General features: G+C 54.5%; 2 protein-coding genes across 3 annotated transcripts in view; one reads left to right on the top strand and one right to left on the bottom strand.

Annotated features, from left to right (window-relative positions):
* The window catches only part of GAS6 (growth arrest specific 6), a 47,249-nt gene extending 39,828 nt beyond the window's left edge, over positions 1–7,421 (top strand). For both annotated transcript variants that reach the window (XM_045821702.1, XM_045821703.1), the window contains exons 13-15: positions 4,123–4,295; positions 5,565–5,793; positions 6,865–7,421. In XM_045821702.1, the coding sequence (XP_045677658.1) occupies positions 4,123–4,295; positions 5,565–5,793; positions 6,865–7,019 (557 nt within the window). In that variant the 3' untranslated portion in view covers positions 7,020–7,421. The remainder of the gene's footprint in view (positions 1–4,122; positions 4,296–5,564; positions 5,794–6,864) is intronic.
* Positions 7,422–13,849: 6,428 nt separating this feature from the next.
* The window catches only part of TMEM255B (transmembrane protein 255B), a 43,681-nt gene continuing 39,668 nt past the window's right edge, over positions 13,850–17,862 (bottom strand). The window contains exon 9 of the mRNA XM_045821553.1: positions 13,850–14,671. Within this exon, the coding sequence (XP_045677509.1) occupies positions 14,504–14,671 (168 nt within the window). The 3' untranslated portion in view covers positions 13,850–14,503. The remainder of the gene's footprint in view (positions 14,672–17,862) is intronic.

The raw sequence follows: 17,862 nt of genomic DNA, 5'->3' as shown, positions 1-17,862 counted from the left end.
GGTGAGTTAGCCAGTGAGGAAGGAATGACGGACGGAGAGAGGACAGCCCCCCTGCCGGTGCTGTGGTGGCTGACGTGGGGAGGCTGGGTAGGATGGGAAGGCTGGAAGAGGGCACTTTGCAGAAGTTTCTGAGACAAGACGAGCTTAGGTGTGTCCAGGTGGGTGGAGAAGCTCCCAAAACTGTACTCGACGTGGCAGTCACCACTGACTCATGAGGAGTAAAACAGGGGCAGTACCTAAAAACCGCAGTGTGACTGCTTCGAGGACCCAGTGCCCTCCAGTTTTCAAAGAAAGCGAAGAACCCAAGAAGGAGAGGGGCCCCCTAGGGGGAGTAGAAGCCGGCGGCCCAGCCCGGAACACTGCCAGGAAGGCTGATATTCTCAGGAGAATTGAGGCTTGCCTAGCCAGTGTTGAAAGCCACAAAGGAGCTTTTCATTTATACCTGGAGGGAAAAAAAACAGCGAAAGGAACAAGAAGCTGGTGTGCGATAGATACCTACACCCAGCGGGAGGAAGGCCGGAGAAGGGCGGACTAGAGGGCAGGCAGGTGTGGCGGGCTGCGGCCCTGAACGCTGTTTGCGCCCAGAGAGAGCGTGTGTAGGAACGTTGAGGGGTTGGACCTGAGGTGGGCGGGGAAGGCCTCGTCCAGCAGCAGCGTTGCCTGGGAAGTGGGCGTGGCTGCAGAGGTGGGCCCAGAGGCCCTCCAGGCTTCTGTAAAGCAGGGCCCTTGATTTCTTACAACAGAACACAACACGTTTGTCTCTTTCCTTTTATTATCAAATTGGTGACAATTCACAGTTAAAACAATCCTAACATACTCACGCATGAGCATTCATATGTAAACTTTACATGAAATGAATTAACATTCCAAATTGTATGATTGATTGCCCGATGATATTGGATTGGCCAAAAATTCCGTATATGGTTTTCCCATAAATGAGACACATTTTTCATTTTCAACAATAGTGTTATTGATTTGTACATTTTGAGTATGTCGGTTATCTCCTGCTATTATTGGCTTCTAGTGGGCAGAGGCCAGGGGTACTGCTAAACATCTTCCAATGCATGAGACAGCCCCACAGCAGAGAATTATTTGGCCAAAATGTCAGTAGTCCCAAGAGACTTGACAAACCATTTCTGATACATTCAGTCAGTCACAGCAGCGTCTCCACACACTGCCCAGATCTTATTTTGTGTTTCAGTTGCATTTTTACCTTTCTTGAAATAACAAAGCATAATATGTCAAAAATGTTGCTTGTCTTCTTCCACCTTCAATATTAAAATGACTGCATACAAATCCACCAATTTTGATGTTTTTTAAAATGCACGCTGATATGACAGCTGTCACAGTACCATCTAACAAAATTGTTCCAAATGAAGTTAAAGACAACTAAGCACTAGTAGAGCCATTATACAGAAAAAACTAAATGAACTTTTTGGTCAACCCAATAGAGACACTGTTCTGAGGACATTGGTATAAAAGATTGGATGGGTGGTGGATGGCTAAGAAATTCGTTTGATTCTGGACTCACAAGAGTTTCCCTAATCTTCTCCTTAAGTTAACCTTTGCTTCTGGAGCACACACTAGCTGGAGCCCTCACTCGGTGCTCTGCCTGGGTTCATAGACCTGAGTGGCTTTGAGCCAAGCAGGTGAGGAGAGCCACACGTCCTGGCCCAGGGAAGCGTGTGCATTTTGGCAGGTCCACAGGCCCCTAGAGCGCACCCATGGAATGCACGTCCAGAGCCTTCTCTGTCTGGTAGCTCTGCCGGGTGCTTGAGCCCCTGTGGATCCTAGCCTGCGCCCCGGCCTGCACGCTGGCCCAGCAGGTGCTCTGGGATTCCTCCTGCTCCCTTTCCCGTGGCCCCAGCTGCCCAGGATCCCAGCGGTGCTGCAATGGCCACCTCTCCTGGGGCCACTTCTGGCTTTGCCGGGCCTCTCTCCTCATTCCCACCCGGCAGATGTCCTACCGGGGTGTCCCCAGCCCCTGTTCCTAAACTCCTCTCGTGGTTAAACACCCACACTCAGTCTCGCCCCTGCTCATCAGCCCAGGTGGGCAGCGTGCTCCCTCCTCAGACCTCGCCTGCACACGTCACCTCCAGCACCCAGTGGGACCTCCAAGTTCAAGGAGGGCCCATCCAGCCGGAGGAGGTGAGACCTGCTCCTCCCTCCTTAGCAAGGCAGGCCATCCTCTCAGGACGTCCTATCACCATCCCCCTTCCCCTTCATACCTTCACTGCAATTGCCAGAGAAGCACCATGTCGGCGCAGGTATTTTTGGGAAAAGAACCGTTCACTCCTAATCATACCTCCTGATACAATACACGCATTATTCCTCTAGTCTTCGTCTTTATGCATACAAAGCTAGGGCATCATTATGGTGTTTAATATCAAATCATGCAATGTAAAACATTTCATTCTTTCTTCACTTAATGTTATAAGTGTTTTTCACGGTGTAACAAAGACATCACAGATATGATCTCCGATGACTAGACATTCCCATTACTGTACACAGCACAGTCTGCTTACCATTGTTGCTGTGTGCTTTTGGTCTGTACATTTTATGATAGCAAAGTTCAACTGGTGTTTAGAACTCTATGCGTTTTTAGTGAGTCTTGACCTATGCCATTCATGCCCACTCTGGCACAGCGAAGACTCACTGGGAGATCACAGGTCCTGTGCTCTTGCGCTCTGTGGTAGTTCCAGCTCGGTTTGGGCGCACTAGGCCTCGAAGTCTGTGAAGCCCAGGGTGGGATGGGGTGCGTGGCAGAGCCCATCCTGTGCCCGAGAAGATGCCCTAGGAGAGCTTAGGCACCGGTGCCTTCAGAATGCTCCAGCATGCAGCCAGGCGCTGAACCCCATCGAGGGGAACCTTACATGCCAGGGAACAAACGCTCTTCTCTCTTCCTTCACAAGCAAAGGGGAAACTTGGCGACAGAGGAGGAGTGTGTGTGTGTGTATGCGTGTAGTTATTTTTCTAATTCCCTGCATTCAGTTCAATGAACAATCACTGAGGACTGACCGTAGAGACCCCACTTAGGGAGGGGGCCACAGACCATTCGAGGAGCTCACAGTCCAGTGGGGAGGAGACAGAAGCCAGCGTCACCCCCCCGCCCCGCCGACTCTAACCCCGTCCTGAGCTGGAACACGTGTGGACATTGCTTCAGTGTTGTCCGACCCGAACGCCGCTCCTTCATCAGGACGTTGAAATTCTGCTGAAACAGAAGCACTTAAAAACCAGGAGGGCAGAGGCTTTCTTCTGGCGTCTTCATCAGCAGGCGATTCGGACGGGAGGAGGGAACTTGGGGTGGTCTTTGCCCTCCAAGAACTGGGATACAGCCCTTTCTACCCAAAAGTGGTTTTGGGGGCTGTTTGTGTAAGATATAGGTAGACATTATATACATATTTCACTTAGATACATTATATACGATATATCATATCACTCATATATGAGTATACATATAAAAAAATCACTCCAGCAAGGCATTAGAGTAGTAAAATAATCACAACTCAGAATATAAAATTGTATATGGTCTGCTGTACGATGCTAGTGGCAGCTTCTGTTCGCACTGCTTTTAACTACTGATTCAAAGTACTTCCAACCCTGGAGAACTGCCTGGAAGCCGCAGGCGAGATGCAGTGCGGTGGAGGGCTACAAAGCTCCAGCATGTTCTGCAGAAAGATCTTCGTCCTGCGAGAGAGGAAGGGAGGGGGCCCAGGCGAGGGGGATGCCCGCAGCCCACGTGGCATGCCTGCACCCGCTGTCCCAGCGGGTCTGAGTGTCTGGTCCGCTGGTCGCTCACAGGGGTGCTGGGGAGCTCAGGGCGCTGGCATGGTCAGGAAGGAGCAGCCGTCCTCGGGCGGCCCCAGTTTCTTTCGACTGTGGGTGGAGCCTGAACAAGGGCCCAGGCTGTCCTGTCACTTCCCGTGGAGGCACCATGGGCTCAGACGGCGAAGGCTTCTTAAAAGCTCGACATCGAGTGATTGTCCGGCTTCCCACCTGCATCTGCAGCCAGGCCAGCATTTCTGCCGCCGGGGCAGGGCCGGGAGCTGTTGCTGGGGCGTTCCACTCACTCCCATCTCTCCCTCGTTTGTATGGCCTCCTTATGTGCCGCCTTCTTCGCAGCTCGGACATCCCCAGACGTCGGGACCGAAACTACCTGGGAAATAGAGGTTGTGGCTCGGATCCGCCCCGCCACCGATACTGGGGTGCTGTTCGCACTGGTGGGCGATAACCACACCGTCGCCCTCTCCGTGGCCCTGGTCGACTACCACTCCACCAAGAAGCTCAAAAAACAGGTACCACGTGCTGTCCTTCCCGAGGGTGGAGGGGCTGCCCCAGCACCCAGCAATCTGCCCCTGGGGCCGTGCACCCACAGGGCCCCAGCAGCCCTTCCTGGGGTCAGCTCACTCAGCGCCCACCTCAGGGAGTTCTGTCCTGTCCCCCCACATCTCTGAGCAGCGTCTAACCAGCCAAGCTAGGCATGGGGACACGGTTGACACAGATCACCTGACACAATTGTACGTGTCCACCACTGTAGGCTGGGGAGGCCAGGAGCCACAAGCCAGTTGTGCGGGAGGTGACCTTCCCGCCTACACAGTTGGTCAGCTCAGCAGTTTAGAAGCATTTGAATTAGTTGTTCACCTTTAAGTCAGATGATTTCACTCCCAAATTCTGGTTCCCATTTTCTCTTGAAAAGTGAGTTGCGCAGCCCACACCCCCTGAGAACATTGCTCCCTGGATGACAGAGGCAGAGCCCTGAGTACGGCCGGACACCTAGACACGGCCTGCCCTGTCCGCTTTACCGCAGTCCCCACCTCTCCCACTGTGCCCTGACTCTGAGTCGACGGTCTCTGGTCTTTGGGCTGACTGTTTTCTTAGAGGACAGCTGAGAGGCACTGGAAATAGGTTTTATTCTCTCGCCTTTGTCCAAAGTGGGAAAACGTGGCTGACCCAGAAGGGTACGCGTTTGCCAAGCCAACCTGTCCTCCAGGCCCTCAGGCTCTTCTGCTGACCAGGACTAGGCACTACCCAGCTTGGTTTACAGCCAGACTCACTCACCACCCCCAAGGCACGGGCCCCTTTTGCACTAGCCCCCGGCATTTGGAATAAGCAGCTGGGGTGACTGCCCGACTCAGAGAGTGAGGGAGAGGAGAAGGGAGGGCAGCGCTGCCGGTGCTGTCGAGAGTTTCTGCTCTGGGTTGTCAGTGTGCGATTATGGCCTCTGCTTGTCACACTGTCTCCGCCCTGTTGTCAGCGTGTGTTTCTGGCCCGTGGTGTTGGAGGCGTGCGTGTGCTGCCCAGCATGAGCACCCCAGGCTGCAGGGCCCGGCTGCAGGGCTCGGCTGCCCGCTGGGGTGTGTGCAGTTGCTGCCTGCACTTGCTGCTCAGTGTCGGTGGCTTCCCGTGATGCCCCCTGGCCTGCAGGAGACCCCAACCCCCAAAGAGAGCTTGGGGCATGGGAGAGGCCATTAGGCCTCCAGCCCAGGACAGGGCACACAGAGGGGTAAGTTGAGGGGCTGCACCGCCCTCACCGCTACGTGCTCAGGTGTACTTCTCCCCTGCAGCTGGTCGTCTTGGCTGTGGAGAATGTCACTCTGGCCCTGATGGAGATCAAGGTCTGTGACAGCCAAGAGCACGTGGTGACCATCTCCATGAAGCAGGGAGGAGCCACCCTGGCGGTTGACGGCACCAAAGGCCAGAGTGAAGTGGGCCCTGCAGAGCTGCAGGAGAGGCTGGCCGTCCTCGGGAGGCACCTGCAGGGCTCTGTGCTCACCTTCATCGGGGGTCTGCCAGGTAGGGCTCCCGTGGGCTGCAAGCCTGGAGGTGGGGGCACCGGCTGTCCTGACCATCCCCAAGTCACTTACCCTGAACCAAATCTGGGACCCTCTATACTGGGGTGGGTTCTTGTTTTACAGCAGAGAGAGCACCGGTGGGTTTGTGGTCTGGCACTGTGCTGCCTTCCAGTTTGTCAGCACCAGCTTAGCAGCTTAGCAGTGGAGGTTGAGAACGTGCTCCCTGGGAACAAGCATTGGCCTGAACCCGCCCCCCCCCCCCGCCCCTCCACGTCCTCCAGGAGCACCCAGCTGAGCATGCGCCAGGCAGTGGCTCTGGCCCAGATCCACGGGGAGGCCCAGCTGCTGGTGCCAGGCTGGAATCAGGCTCTCCAGGGCCCTGGGCCTGCCTTCCTTCCTGAGCCCTGGTGCCCAACTGCAGTAGCAGTGAACAGAGTAACCACCAGCTCCCCCGAGTCCCAGGAGGGCCAGCGTGCAGCTGCCTCCTACAGACAGGCGAGACGTGTTTCTCATCAGAGGGAGGGTGTCCTTGCCTGTGTTGCCTGTCCTGAGCCAAGGGATCAGGGCAACGTGGTGAAAAGGCAGGTGAAGGCCGGCCAGGTGTGGTTGCATAAGCCAGCCTCCGTCTGCGCCCCTGGCGTGGCGCAGGTTTTCACTCGCTTCAGATAGCAGGATCTCTGCCTTGGCTACCAGACACAAACCCCATTCAGTCTCAATAAACAAAGCTTTGAAGAGGGTGAGAGGGCCGGGGAGCCCTGCAGCATGGGTGATTCAGCTGGGCTGAGAAGAAGATAATATTTATTTAACTGGCTTGACTATCTGTGTACTTCCTTTGGGGGTGGGGGGTTGTTTCTTGCCAAAGCCTGACTGGCAGATGTTTAGTGCTTGCCTTCGGGGGTGTAGCCAGGCTGGGAATGCTGTGTTCTGGAAGCAATGGAAATAGTGCCCTTGAGGAGAAAGGCCAGGGACTGAGAGGGACCCACGGTGCCAGCGAGCATGGCGGCAGGGGACGCCAGGGTGGGGAGCCCAGCCTCCTAAAGACGGTGTTTGCTCTTCCCCCCCTCCGTCCCAGATGTGCCGGTGACCTCGGTGCCAGTCACGGCTTTCTACCGCGGCTGCATGACGCTGGAGGTCAACCAGAAGGCGCTGGACCTGGACGAGGCCGCCTACAAACACAGTGACATCACGTCACACTCCTGTCCCCCGGTCAAGCAGGCCACCCCCTAGACTGACCACTGCTGCAGAACAAGAGGCCACACAGCGCTCCTCACACTTTCTCTCCAAAACGGGCAAGGAAGGGGAGGTGTCAGGCACCCCAGCCCGCCCTGCGTGAGCGGCTCCTGAAACACTGAATCCTTGCAAGCTGAGTTCTTTTGAGACCTTTCTTTACTTTGTAATATATGTGTAAATAGTTGAGAAGACTAATGTTAATGACCCAGAAACACCCCGCGCCCGAGGCGTCCCTCCCGCGGGAGGCTGGGCTCCGGGAGCCCGCCCGAGGGTGGGGGCCGGAGGTCTGCGCGCACCACAGGGGACCCAGGAACATAATTCTCTGTTATTTTTATTACCAAATGCTTCTTTCTGACCTAGAAATATGGGAAAATAAAATATTTACAGAAACCTTTTTAATTCTGTGTCAGCAGTCTCTGCTCCTTGCATCTGTAGTGCTCCGTTGCTCAGGGCGGGGAGAGAGGAGGGACGACACTCACTCACGCCGTGGGGCTGGGCCGAGGCCGAGGGAGGCCTGTGCCCGGACACCACTTCTGCCCGCTCCCCGGCATCTCCCCGGTGCCGACCTGTGCCTCCAGCCCCCTGGAGCTGCCCCGCTGAGAGAGCCAAGCCCACTCTGCTCGGGAGGAAGCAGGCTGGCCCCTGGTGCCCCCCCTCAGTGGGGCAACGGCAGGCGAATGAAGGCACAGGCTGGCCCTGCTCACTCGCCAGGGCGTGCCCTTGTCCCCCAGCCTCAAGTTTCCTCCGAGAAGCTGTTAGCAGAGCTGAAATGACACCTGGTCTGGCGTCAGATGTGCCGGACTTGGGCGACTGGTCCCGCTGAGGCTTCCTCAGGCCTCAGCTCCTGGGCTGCAAGTGAGGGGTGGCACAGGCGGCCCTGGCACTCTGACCCCAGGAGGGTGGGGGGCAGTGGCAACACTGGCCGCATGAAAACGCATCCGGGCCGGAAGCCACCAGACACAGCGGAGGTCTCAGAGGCCCTCTGTCCTGACGGGGAGACCCAGACCCAAGGTCGGAGGCACAGTGGGCAACATGACCATCAGGGAGGGGGCACATGCCCCATAGCCCTGGGGCCACTGTGGCTGGCGTTCAAGCAGAGGGTCCCAGGGGAGTTTTCGGCATCGGGTGGGGGCTGTGCTTGACACCTGAACGGTTCTTCTAAGGTAGAGATTTTTTTTTAAATTTTTAAATACCAAAGCCCAGCGTGTATGGTTGGAGGCAGTCTGGCAGGTTGGGCTGTGTCTGCCTTCAGGTTGTGTTCCTCAGGTGGCAGCACACTGTCCCACAGCTGCGTCGTTTCACCGTCACGGGTGAATCCCTGACTCACCAATGGACTGCAGCAACGGGCTGTCGAGGTTTCTTTGTCTTTGCGTCCTCCTGGCTGCTGAACGTGTTTCTAAGTCACAGCTGGACTCAGAGATATGCAGGTTCATAAGGGAGGAGAGAAGCCTGAAGAATCCACCCGCAGCTAAATAATGAGTGCGTGAAAGCAATGTGGGCACGGCCCCACTGAAGGAGGAGAAAGTCCCCTAGATGTCTGAAAAGAGGGGAATGGCCCCAAAGACTGTGTCAGAGGCCCCTGCCTGGCTGGACCGGCAAGGTGGAATGACCCCAAATGCGCCCCTGTGTGGGGGGAAGCTACCCTCCCTTTTCACCAGATGGTCGGCAGGCCCTCACAGGTGCAGGGGCCCCCACGACTCTGGGAAGAACTGGCAATCACAAACACCCATCAAGAGGGCCCTCCTGGGCCAAGCTCACCTCAAAGGTGACCACACTGAGGCATGGAAGGTGCAAAGTGTGTTGTTGGGGCTCCTGCTGGCTCGGGCCCACTTTTCCGCTCCCCCGCCATCCTACAACCGCACGTGCATGTCCAGGCACCCCACCCACTGCCAGACATGCAGGGCAGCTCGCTCAGGCTGTGCAGGCTGTGTCCTTTCTCCTGTTGTTCCCCCAAACTTCAAGCAGCATCTGGGCAGAAGTTTTGTTGGCTCCTGACTTCAGAAAACCAGTCTAAGAGGTTCTTCGGGTAATTTTCCACACCGATGCATGAAAATAAAGAGATGCAGGAAAAGTTTTGGTGCCACGTAGAGTGTGTCAGGCAGCCCCTGAGCTGCCGCCACCAGTGTCCTTGTCCAGTGTCCATCACCAGCCAAGGTCCTGTGTGGGAGGGTGGTCCTCACCCAGCCTCTCCTCAAGGCTCTGTAGATCTCCCCACTCTCGGTCTGTGACCAAGGGAAATGTATGTGCCAGCCACACTATAAGTGGACCCCAAACCCAGGCCTCTTGTGCTGGCTCTGGGATGGGCAGATCACCTGGTTGGGCCGAGCTGGTCAGACCAGGGCTTGGAGCTGTAGGACGTAGCCTCAGGCTGTCCATGGGGCCCAGTTCCTGGAGACTCTGGTGTTGACCAAGAAGATCCAGGCAGGAATGTCCTCTGTTCAATAAGCAGGAGGTCTCCCCCGAATCCCGAAGGCCCCCCAGAGCCAGCTGAGCACAGCTCTACCCCTGCTGCCCACCATTGGGCCTCATACAGCTGTAGCAGCCCAGGGCCGCTCTGGTCTGTTTATCAACACTGTCACTGCAGCATTCCCCACGGTGCTCTCTGGTTTTTGTTCACTGTGGAGGCGGCTCTGGAATGTTCTTGAGGAATGCTCCCCTGGCTGGCTAGGAGTTTCCTCCCATCAGCCCTAATTCCCCAAGAAGGCCAGGACGGCCAAGAACAGGAAGGACACACACTGAGCTCTGGGAATGGACACTCTGGAAGCCCCACGGAGACACATGCACAACAGGGACCAGCATCTTAGATGCTTTCTGATGCCTTGGGTTCACCTCCTGTCCAGGGAGAGTTAGGCACACGTCTATTTCCCAGTTTGGTTTTCTTAGACTTCCATTGGGTGCCAGAGGTTATTCTAACTACGGTCAAGAAAAAGCTTACAGCAAGTACAGAGCCAAATGCTACAATACATCCCCGAGCAATGCCAGCCAGGTTGGCATACTTGCCACTGTCCAGTCTGGGCAGGGCCAGGCTGCAGAGAAGGCTGTGATAGAGAGCTCCATGTCTTCTGAGTGTGGGGTATGGAGGAGGACCTGGGAGGATCCTGAGTGTGGGGTGTGGGGAAGGAGCTGGGAGGACTCTGAGTGTGGGGTGTGGGGGAGGAGCTGCGAGGATCCTGAGTGTGGGGTGTCGGGGAGAGGCTGGGAGGACTCTGAGTGTGGACCGTGGAAGAGGAGAGTAGATGACTTGGTGTATGAGACAGAGTGAGAAATGGATTATGCTGTTGGCACATTTATTGTCTGTGTTTATTTCAGGGTTTTTTTAAAAGAGAAGAACAGTAATAATTTTGCTTGTTTTTGTTCTTTGTGTTCCTTTATAGGATACTATTGACTGAGAATGCCTTTTTGTGGGGAGGGTTGTTGCATGCATTTGGGTCATTTAGTAGCACCCTGGTCAGCTGCACACTGGATATCATCAACAGGACATCCCCGCTCAACACACACACACTCATGACGATCAAAAACGTCTTCAGACACCGTCAGATGTCTCCTGGGTACAGAATCATCCCTATTGAAAACCACTGCATTAAAGAAAAGGACATTTGACCGCTACGTCATGTGACACAGAAAGTTAATTCCAGGTAGAGTATATATGTCATCTAAAGTAATGTGTAAAGCATTTAGAAGATAATGTATAACTATAGCCTGTGGGCCCAATGAGACCATCTCTTGTTTTTGTTAGTAAAACTTTATTGGCACACAGTCACACCAATTAATTTACTATCTACAGCTTATGTACTAAGATGGCAGAGTTAAGTAGTTGCTACACACCTACTACCCTCAAAACCTAAAATACTGTCTGGCCCTTTATAGAAAAACTATACAGACCCTTATGATAGAAGAATATTTTCTTGATCTAGGGTAGAGAAATATTTCTTTTTTTTTTTTTTAGATTTTATTTATTTATTTTTTAGAGAGGGAAGGGAGGGGGAGAGGGAGAGAGAGAGAGAGAGAGAGAGAGAGAGAAACATCAATGTGCGGTTGCTGGGGGTTCTGGCCTGCAACCCAGGAATGTACCCTGGCTGGGAATCGAACCTGGGACACTTTGGTTCCCAGCCCGCGCTCAATCCACTGAGCTACGCCAGCCAGGTGCGAGAAATATTTCTTAAATAAAACACAGAATGCTCTAACGGTAAAGGAAAAGATTTTAACATTGAGCATGGTAAAAGCAACAACTTCAGGAAGCACGAAGTTGGAGGACGGATGCTACCTGCCGTCAAGACTTACTCCAAAGCTTCGGCAGTCAGTGCGGCCTGGCACTGCCAAAAGAAGACACAAATAGACCCGTGGGACAGAATAGAAAGCCCAGAAATAGACACGCATAAATGCAGTCAACTGACCTTTGCCAAAGGCACAAAGGCAATACAGTGGAGCAAAAACAGTCTTTTCAACAAACGGAGCTAGAGCAACTGGATGTCCATCCATAAGCCAGAAAAGGAATCTAGACACAGATCTCACACTCTCGACAAAATTAACTCAAAATGGATCATAGACCTAAATGTAAACAAACAAACAAACAAAAACAACCCATCAAACTCCTAGAAGATAACACAGAAGAAAATCCAGATGACCCTGGATGTGGCAATGGCTTTTTAGATACATCACAGGCATAAGCCACGAAAGAAAGAACTGATGAGCTGGACTTCATTAAAGTTAAAACTTCTGCTCTGCAAAAGGCACTGTCAAGGGAACACTGCACCCATCAGCAGCCTTCCTGTCACTCCCCACCCCACCAGACTCCAGCCCAGGCACCCTGAGCACCCACCACCATCTGCAAACAGGAACGAGGCAGGGTAAACTCAGCAGAAGACCCACCCCCGGGTGGTGCCCATCGGAGCTTAGGGTCCACATCCGATGGAATATCAAGACTCAGGCAGAGTCAGGTCAGGCTCCATGGCGGCGAGGCAAAGGCTTTCGCAGAGATGGTCCCCTCCTACACTGGGAAATGGCACCTGGACCACACTGCAGGCTGGGTGTGGCCAGTGCCATGTGCCAGGGTTGGAGAAGCTATCCCTGGGGACTGGGGGACCAAGTGTGAGTGCATGCAGGGGGTGGGGGAGGTGGCCCGGGGACGGGGAAACAGGTAGGGCCACAGGCAGCGTGCAGGGGATGGGGGAGGTGGCCTGGGAGCCACCCCCAGACTGGAAGTTGAATTGTTCACATTCTTTGTGGCTGGGGCATGGGATAAAGACATTTTTGTGGGCAAGAGCAAAATTGTTGGCCTTGGAGCTTAAAATTTTTTTATCAGTCTTGGCTCTAGGCTAGATTAAAAGATTTTTCAGGACAGACAGAAGTGGGTTTGGGTGACGCGGGTGCGAACAGTCTGGGGAAACACTGACGCCGCCGCACGTCTCTGACCCTGGGTCATGTGTGGAGGATGAAGGCTGTCCTGTGTTCTCTGGCACCCGGCTGTCCTCCGGGGTTGGCGGCCCAGGCCCAGTTGGCACAGGCTCTGCGCCAGCTCTGCAACTCAGCTTCTCTGCTGCTAGCACCCAGGTTGGCGTGGGCCCTGATGACGCCTGAGTCCCACCCACAGGGGGTGGCCCTCCCCCCGCTGCAGACCCAGCAGGTGCTCTTTACACGCTCAGGGTTCCTGCAGCTCAGGAAAGGATTCTGTCCTGCAGGGGAGAATCCTTTCTCTCCCACTAGTGCTCGTGGAATAGGAAACCCCCAAAATGGGTTCAGCGTCTTAGGCTGCAAAGACCTCCTGGCTCAGTTGAACAGTTTGATTCTTCAGCTCCAGGCAGAAGAGTGTTGCTCTTTGAGGTAGTTGCTGTGTGACCCCTGATGCATCAGCCACAGGGGAGGCGGGGTGGCTCTGCCATCTTATTATCCTCACTGGCATTCAGCCGGGCGCATCGGACTCTGGGTCAGATGCCTGCGCCCGAGCTCCAACGCTGCATGGGGCTGACTCTGAGGCCACACCCCCTACTCTCCACAGTCTCAACTAACAAAAAAAAATTTTCTTCTTCACAACAAAGTGCCATCTTTCCCGTTTAGAGACCCAGAGGGTGGGCACCCGCTGTCTGACAGGAAGTAGGGGACCCCACCCCGGCCCTGCAGAGGCCAGAGCTATGTGGAGCCACTGTCAGTTGAGGGTCTCCTGGAAAACGCTAGGGTGCATGAGTCTGAATGTAACAGAATGGTTAACTAAGGACGGCTCATGGGCCCAGGGGCCAGGCCTTTCGCTTCCTGGTCTGTAATCAATGGCCTGTCCAAGGTCAGGTAGCCAGACTCCTGGTCCTGGCTCACCCCGTGTTTGCTGTGTTCTAGGTGTGTCACTTCTTTATTTGAACATGTGTGTTTACCTTCTTAAGAGGAAACTTTCTGCATGCTCAGAAAATTAAATGTGAGACATTTCTATACAGGCTGAGAATATTCTCTGTGTTAGAGAGAATGGCGTTCTCAGCCAGCAGCGGGGGAGCAGGAGACCATGTCTTCTTAAAATGCTCCCTTCCCCCCCTCACCTTCCTCCTCTCCCCTCTCTCCCTCCCTTATTTCTTTTGCCCAGTGGTCCAGGACTGTCATTTAGGGACTCTGGCCTATCATTCCACCAGGATTTCCGATCATTCCCAAGGCTGTGCCTGCCTGCTGCCTCTGCATGTCTGGCAGCAGGCGGGCACACACTGGGCCCTTGGTCTGTAGTAGGCAGAGCTGCACCCCAGGCTCTGGCTGAAGGGCCTCAGAAGCCACCCCCTCGAGTGGGGTAAACGTGCAGGGTGCCCTGTAGAGCAGACCAGTGGCCTCCGGCATACTCCACAGATGACAGTGGAAGCCTAGAAGCCTTAAATGGGAAACACGCAGACTCAGGTCACAACACCCTCCCAAGGTGTGATGACAGATCCGTAAAAGACAACACACACACAGACCACGGTCAACGTGTGGGCCTTAGAAACAACACTCTGTATTTGAGCCAGAGCGCCTTTCCGTTCAAGCAAGTAAATGCCAGGAGAACACAGCACTGCAGTGGAGACCCTGCCCCTTCTTGGGGGCCCACAGAGATATGTAAACATTCAACACATTTCCTTTAAAAACAATGGATATCCCAGGTCATATCCCCTTTACAAAATAATAATAATAACTACAACTAACTAATAGGAGGAAATAAAAATTTGCAGGGAAATAAAACTTGGTTTTATGTAGGTGGCAACAGCTAGAAATTTTAGCTGCTTGGTGTCTGGTTTAGGCGGTGGGCAAGGCGACCAAGCAGAGGTGGCCCTGGGCCCGGGTCGCCTGGGGCTGCGTCCTCACCACTAGTCCTGGCCTCTCCTTGCCTGGATGTGCCCTGGAGGGGCCGGAGGGCATGGACTTCAGAAACCTCCTCCTGATGTCTCTAGGAGGCTGGCCACAGAAGCGGGCTTTGCAGAGGCTGCTTTGGTTTTTAACAAATCAGAAAAGAAGTTACTTTTCAATCTGCCCCATCTGTGTCATGGTGTGTAGGGGGGAGGCTTCTCCCCAGGGAGGAAAGGGGCCGGAGCATAGAGAGGCGGGGCGTTGGGCGGGAGCCCGAAGCTGGAGCTGGACTGGGACGGAGGCTGCGTGTCCTCGGACAGAGAGAGGTCAGTGGAGGGCGAGGCTGGGAAGCTGCTGGATGGCTGCAATTGAACAGAAAAGGCTTCCTCAGTCAGTGGAGAGGGCCGGCTACACATGCAGTCCACACAGAGTACCCCTCAAAGAGCCCACCTGGGCTCAGGCTCCCCCCTGACCCAGGGTCACCTGCCTAACCGAGGCCCTTCTTGTGGGGACGCTCTGTGACCAGAGTGTGCTCTCAGGGAGGCCAGAGGGAGGGCCCGAGGCTGCCCAGCTGGGGCCTCCTCTGCACAAGCCCTGCTCCTGAAGCCGCCTGGGAAACACCCAGCTGTGGAATCCTCAGCGTTCCCAGGCCTCCTGCCTGCTCTGTGTGAGTCTTGACTTCCCAGGGGGTGACCTTGTACCGGACTGACACCAGGACACGAGGAAGTGCAGACACGTCCGAGAAGAAGGCTGCCGGGCTCATTTGGGGACTGCAGGTTCACCCAGCACTTCATGCTTTAAGGAAAAACCAAGAGCTCAGAATTTTTCTCCCAGTGTGACGGTTAATTTTCTGTGTCATCTTGGCCAGCCTCAGTGCCCAGATGTTTCTGGTCCGACACCAGCCTGCACGCTGCTGTGGAGGTGTTTTGTAGATGGGATTAACACTGAAATTGGTAGACTTCCAGTAAAGCAGATCACTCTCCACAGTGTCCGTGAGCCTCATCCAAGCAGTGTTGAAGTCCTTAGGAGGACCAGACTGAGGTTTCTGGGGAAGAGGGGCTGTTCCCAGCAGACTGACCTTGGACTCAAAACTGCAAGGTCCATTCTTCCCCGGGTCTCCCGTCCTGCAGGTCTTGGACACCTTTGCTCTATCCCTGTCTCTCCCTTTCCGTACGAGTCTGACCTGGGTCTGTGTCTGCGTCGCTATACGTGCTGCACCCACCCTGCTGGTTCTATTTCTCTCCAGAACCCCAACACAGACTCAAGTAAAAGTGATTCTGAGAAGGAAAATGTTTTTTCCAGGCTTTCTCCACCTGCTGACAAACCTCTTTTAGTTCTAAGAGCTGAAAACACCTACTTAAAATCAATATTTAAATAAACAAAGCAAACAATCCCTTCTGTGGTACACACAGGGTGAGGGTGTGAGGGCTCCCGTCCTCCGGCAGTGCGGGGCAGCCTCCGCTCCATGCCCGCCTGGCCTCCTGTCCCCAGGAGACCAGCCTGTCTGCCTTGCCGCTTCCTGGAGCCCCGCCCACTGAGGGGGCCCAGCAGCCCCAGCACCTGGGGATTCTCAAACAAGGCTTCCCTTACAAGCTATACCTGAAGCCAAGAATGTCATCTTTCTCAAGGTCAACAGCCTGGGCTTTCCGGATCTGACAGCCCAAGGCCCCCCGCCCAGCTTTTTTTCTTTCTGTCGTTCTTTCTCTCCAATTCACACCTCCTTTGACCCCAGGGACAAAGCAAACCTGTAAAGAACATTCTCTCAGGTCTTCTGGAAGCTTCCAGATTCTACCATGCAAGTGTCCACTCAGTTCTTCATTAGAAGTGAGCACCTGAGTGAACCACAGCATAAACCACCCCAGACCACAGAATCACCCACCAAGAACCAGGGAGGAAAGCAGAAGGAACCATGAAGGAAACCGCCCCAAATCACAGAGTAAACTGCCAGGAGCCACGGAGTAAACCACCACAAACCACAGACTAAACCACCACGAACCAGGGAGTAAAACACCAGAAACTATAAACTACCCCGGCAGACAGGGCCGTCCAAGGGACAGGCTCTGCCTACACAGGAGCCCCCACCAGGGGAGTGGGCAAGAATTCCCTTAATTACAGGGTGTGAGCTGAATCTCTGCTTGTGTCCTTGCTCACGGAAACTCAGTGTCGCCAGCCCCTCCCCTGACTTTCCTGACCGGGCAACTGCTAAGGGCAAAGGAGGTGGGCTCTCCTCAAAAATCTCTTTGTTTCAGCCAGCTGCTCAAAACAGTCCCCTGACAGCTGTCTCACTTCCTGCGACCGTGTGACTCTGCTGGTTTGCTGCTAATGACTCCAACAGGACACTTAAGTATTCCCCTCCCTCCTCGGTTGGTCAGCGAGAACAAAAACATCGTTTCTGTTGTTTTTCTCCCAATGAAACACAGGAACCTCATCGATTTGTCCTCTCCTCAAAATTTGATTATCGTTGTAGATGCAATTATACCCCTGCATGTGCTGGCGATAATAGCTGGTTAGGCCATCGGGAGGGGAGCCAAGGCCTCCCCCGGGAGGAGGAACGAGAGGGCATCTGTTGCTCGTGAAGAGGCAGAGGTCCCCGGAGGATGGAATATGACGCTGGAACGAAGTAGATCCGGTCACCGGCAGTGCGCCGCGGCGATGGAAGACCATCCGCCTGCATCCTGCACTCTTACCAGGAGTGCGTCTCCTGAGGGCGCGCGTCCTACCTGTGAGAGCAGGGCGCCCGCGCAGCGCCCCACAGTCAGGCTTCAGACTGACCGAGAGGCCCTGCTGCGGCCTGCCTACCAGGACCGTTCACCGAGGCCTGGCCCCCTCTGTCCACAGGTGGAGATGTACATGTGGCTTCACAACGAATGATCAGGGTCTGAGCCCCCAGCCCGTTTACCCAGAGCGCCCCTCCCGTCCGAGCACAGAAACACAATGCCTCCCGCGTGTGAATATTGTGAACTTCCTGGAGCTTGGTGGTGGTGGGTCTTTTAATAATAATATACGCAAGAGGAGGTGTGCTAAGTCCATCTGGTTGCCCCACCCCGAAACGGAAGCTGAACTGAGTTGTGGTTCTCATCTTCACACCCTGAGGACCCTGGGCGACATCTGGATACGGTTTTGGTTGTCTCAACAGGGGCTGTAGTAGAGGCTGTGGACGCTGCTCAACACCCGCCAGCGCCCAGGGCAGCCCCACCCCTCAGAGCTATCTGGCCCCGAGGTCAATAGGACCAGGGTCAGGGTCCCTGCTCTGGAGTCCATAAGGTGACAGATTATCAGGGTCTATTTCAACCAGATACTTCCTAGAGTATAAAGGAATATAAAGAAGGAAAAACCAAAACCACAAATGGAAGGATAAAGCAAACACCTCTCTACAAATAAGGTTTCGGCCCCACCAGGCGTTCCTCTTCCCACAATGCCAAGGCCAACAGCGTCATTTCAGGGTGACTATATGAAATCACTACTTTTGTGGGAACAGTGTGGTTAGATATTAGCAAATTCACGTGGCTCCACATGAGTGACTTTTCTATGTTGCCGGGACCCAGGCACATGG

This window comes from Phyllostomus hastatus, unplaced genomic scaffold (assembly GCF_019186645.2).
Source record: "Phyllostomus hastatus isolate PE091 unplaced genomic scaffold, TTU_PhHast_1.1 phas_scaffold_46, whole genome shotgun sequence".
Lineage (NCBI taxonomy): Eukaryota > Metazoa > Chordata > Mammalia > Chiroptera > Phyllostomidae > Phyllostomus > Phyllostomus hastatus.
Note: the sequence above shows the minus strand (reverse complement) of the source record. Positions and strands in the feature narration are given on the sequence as shown.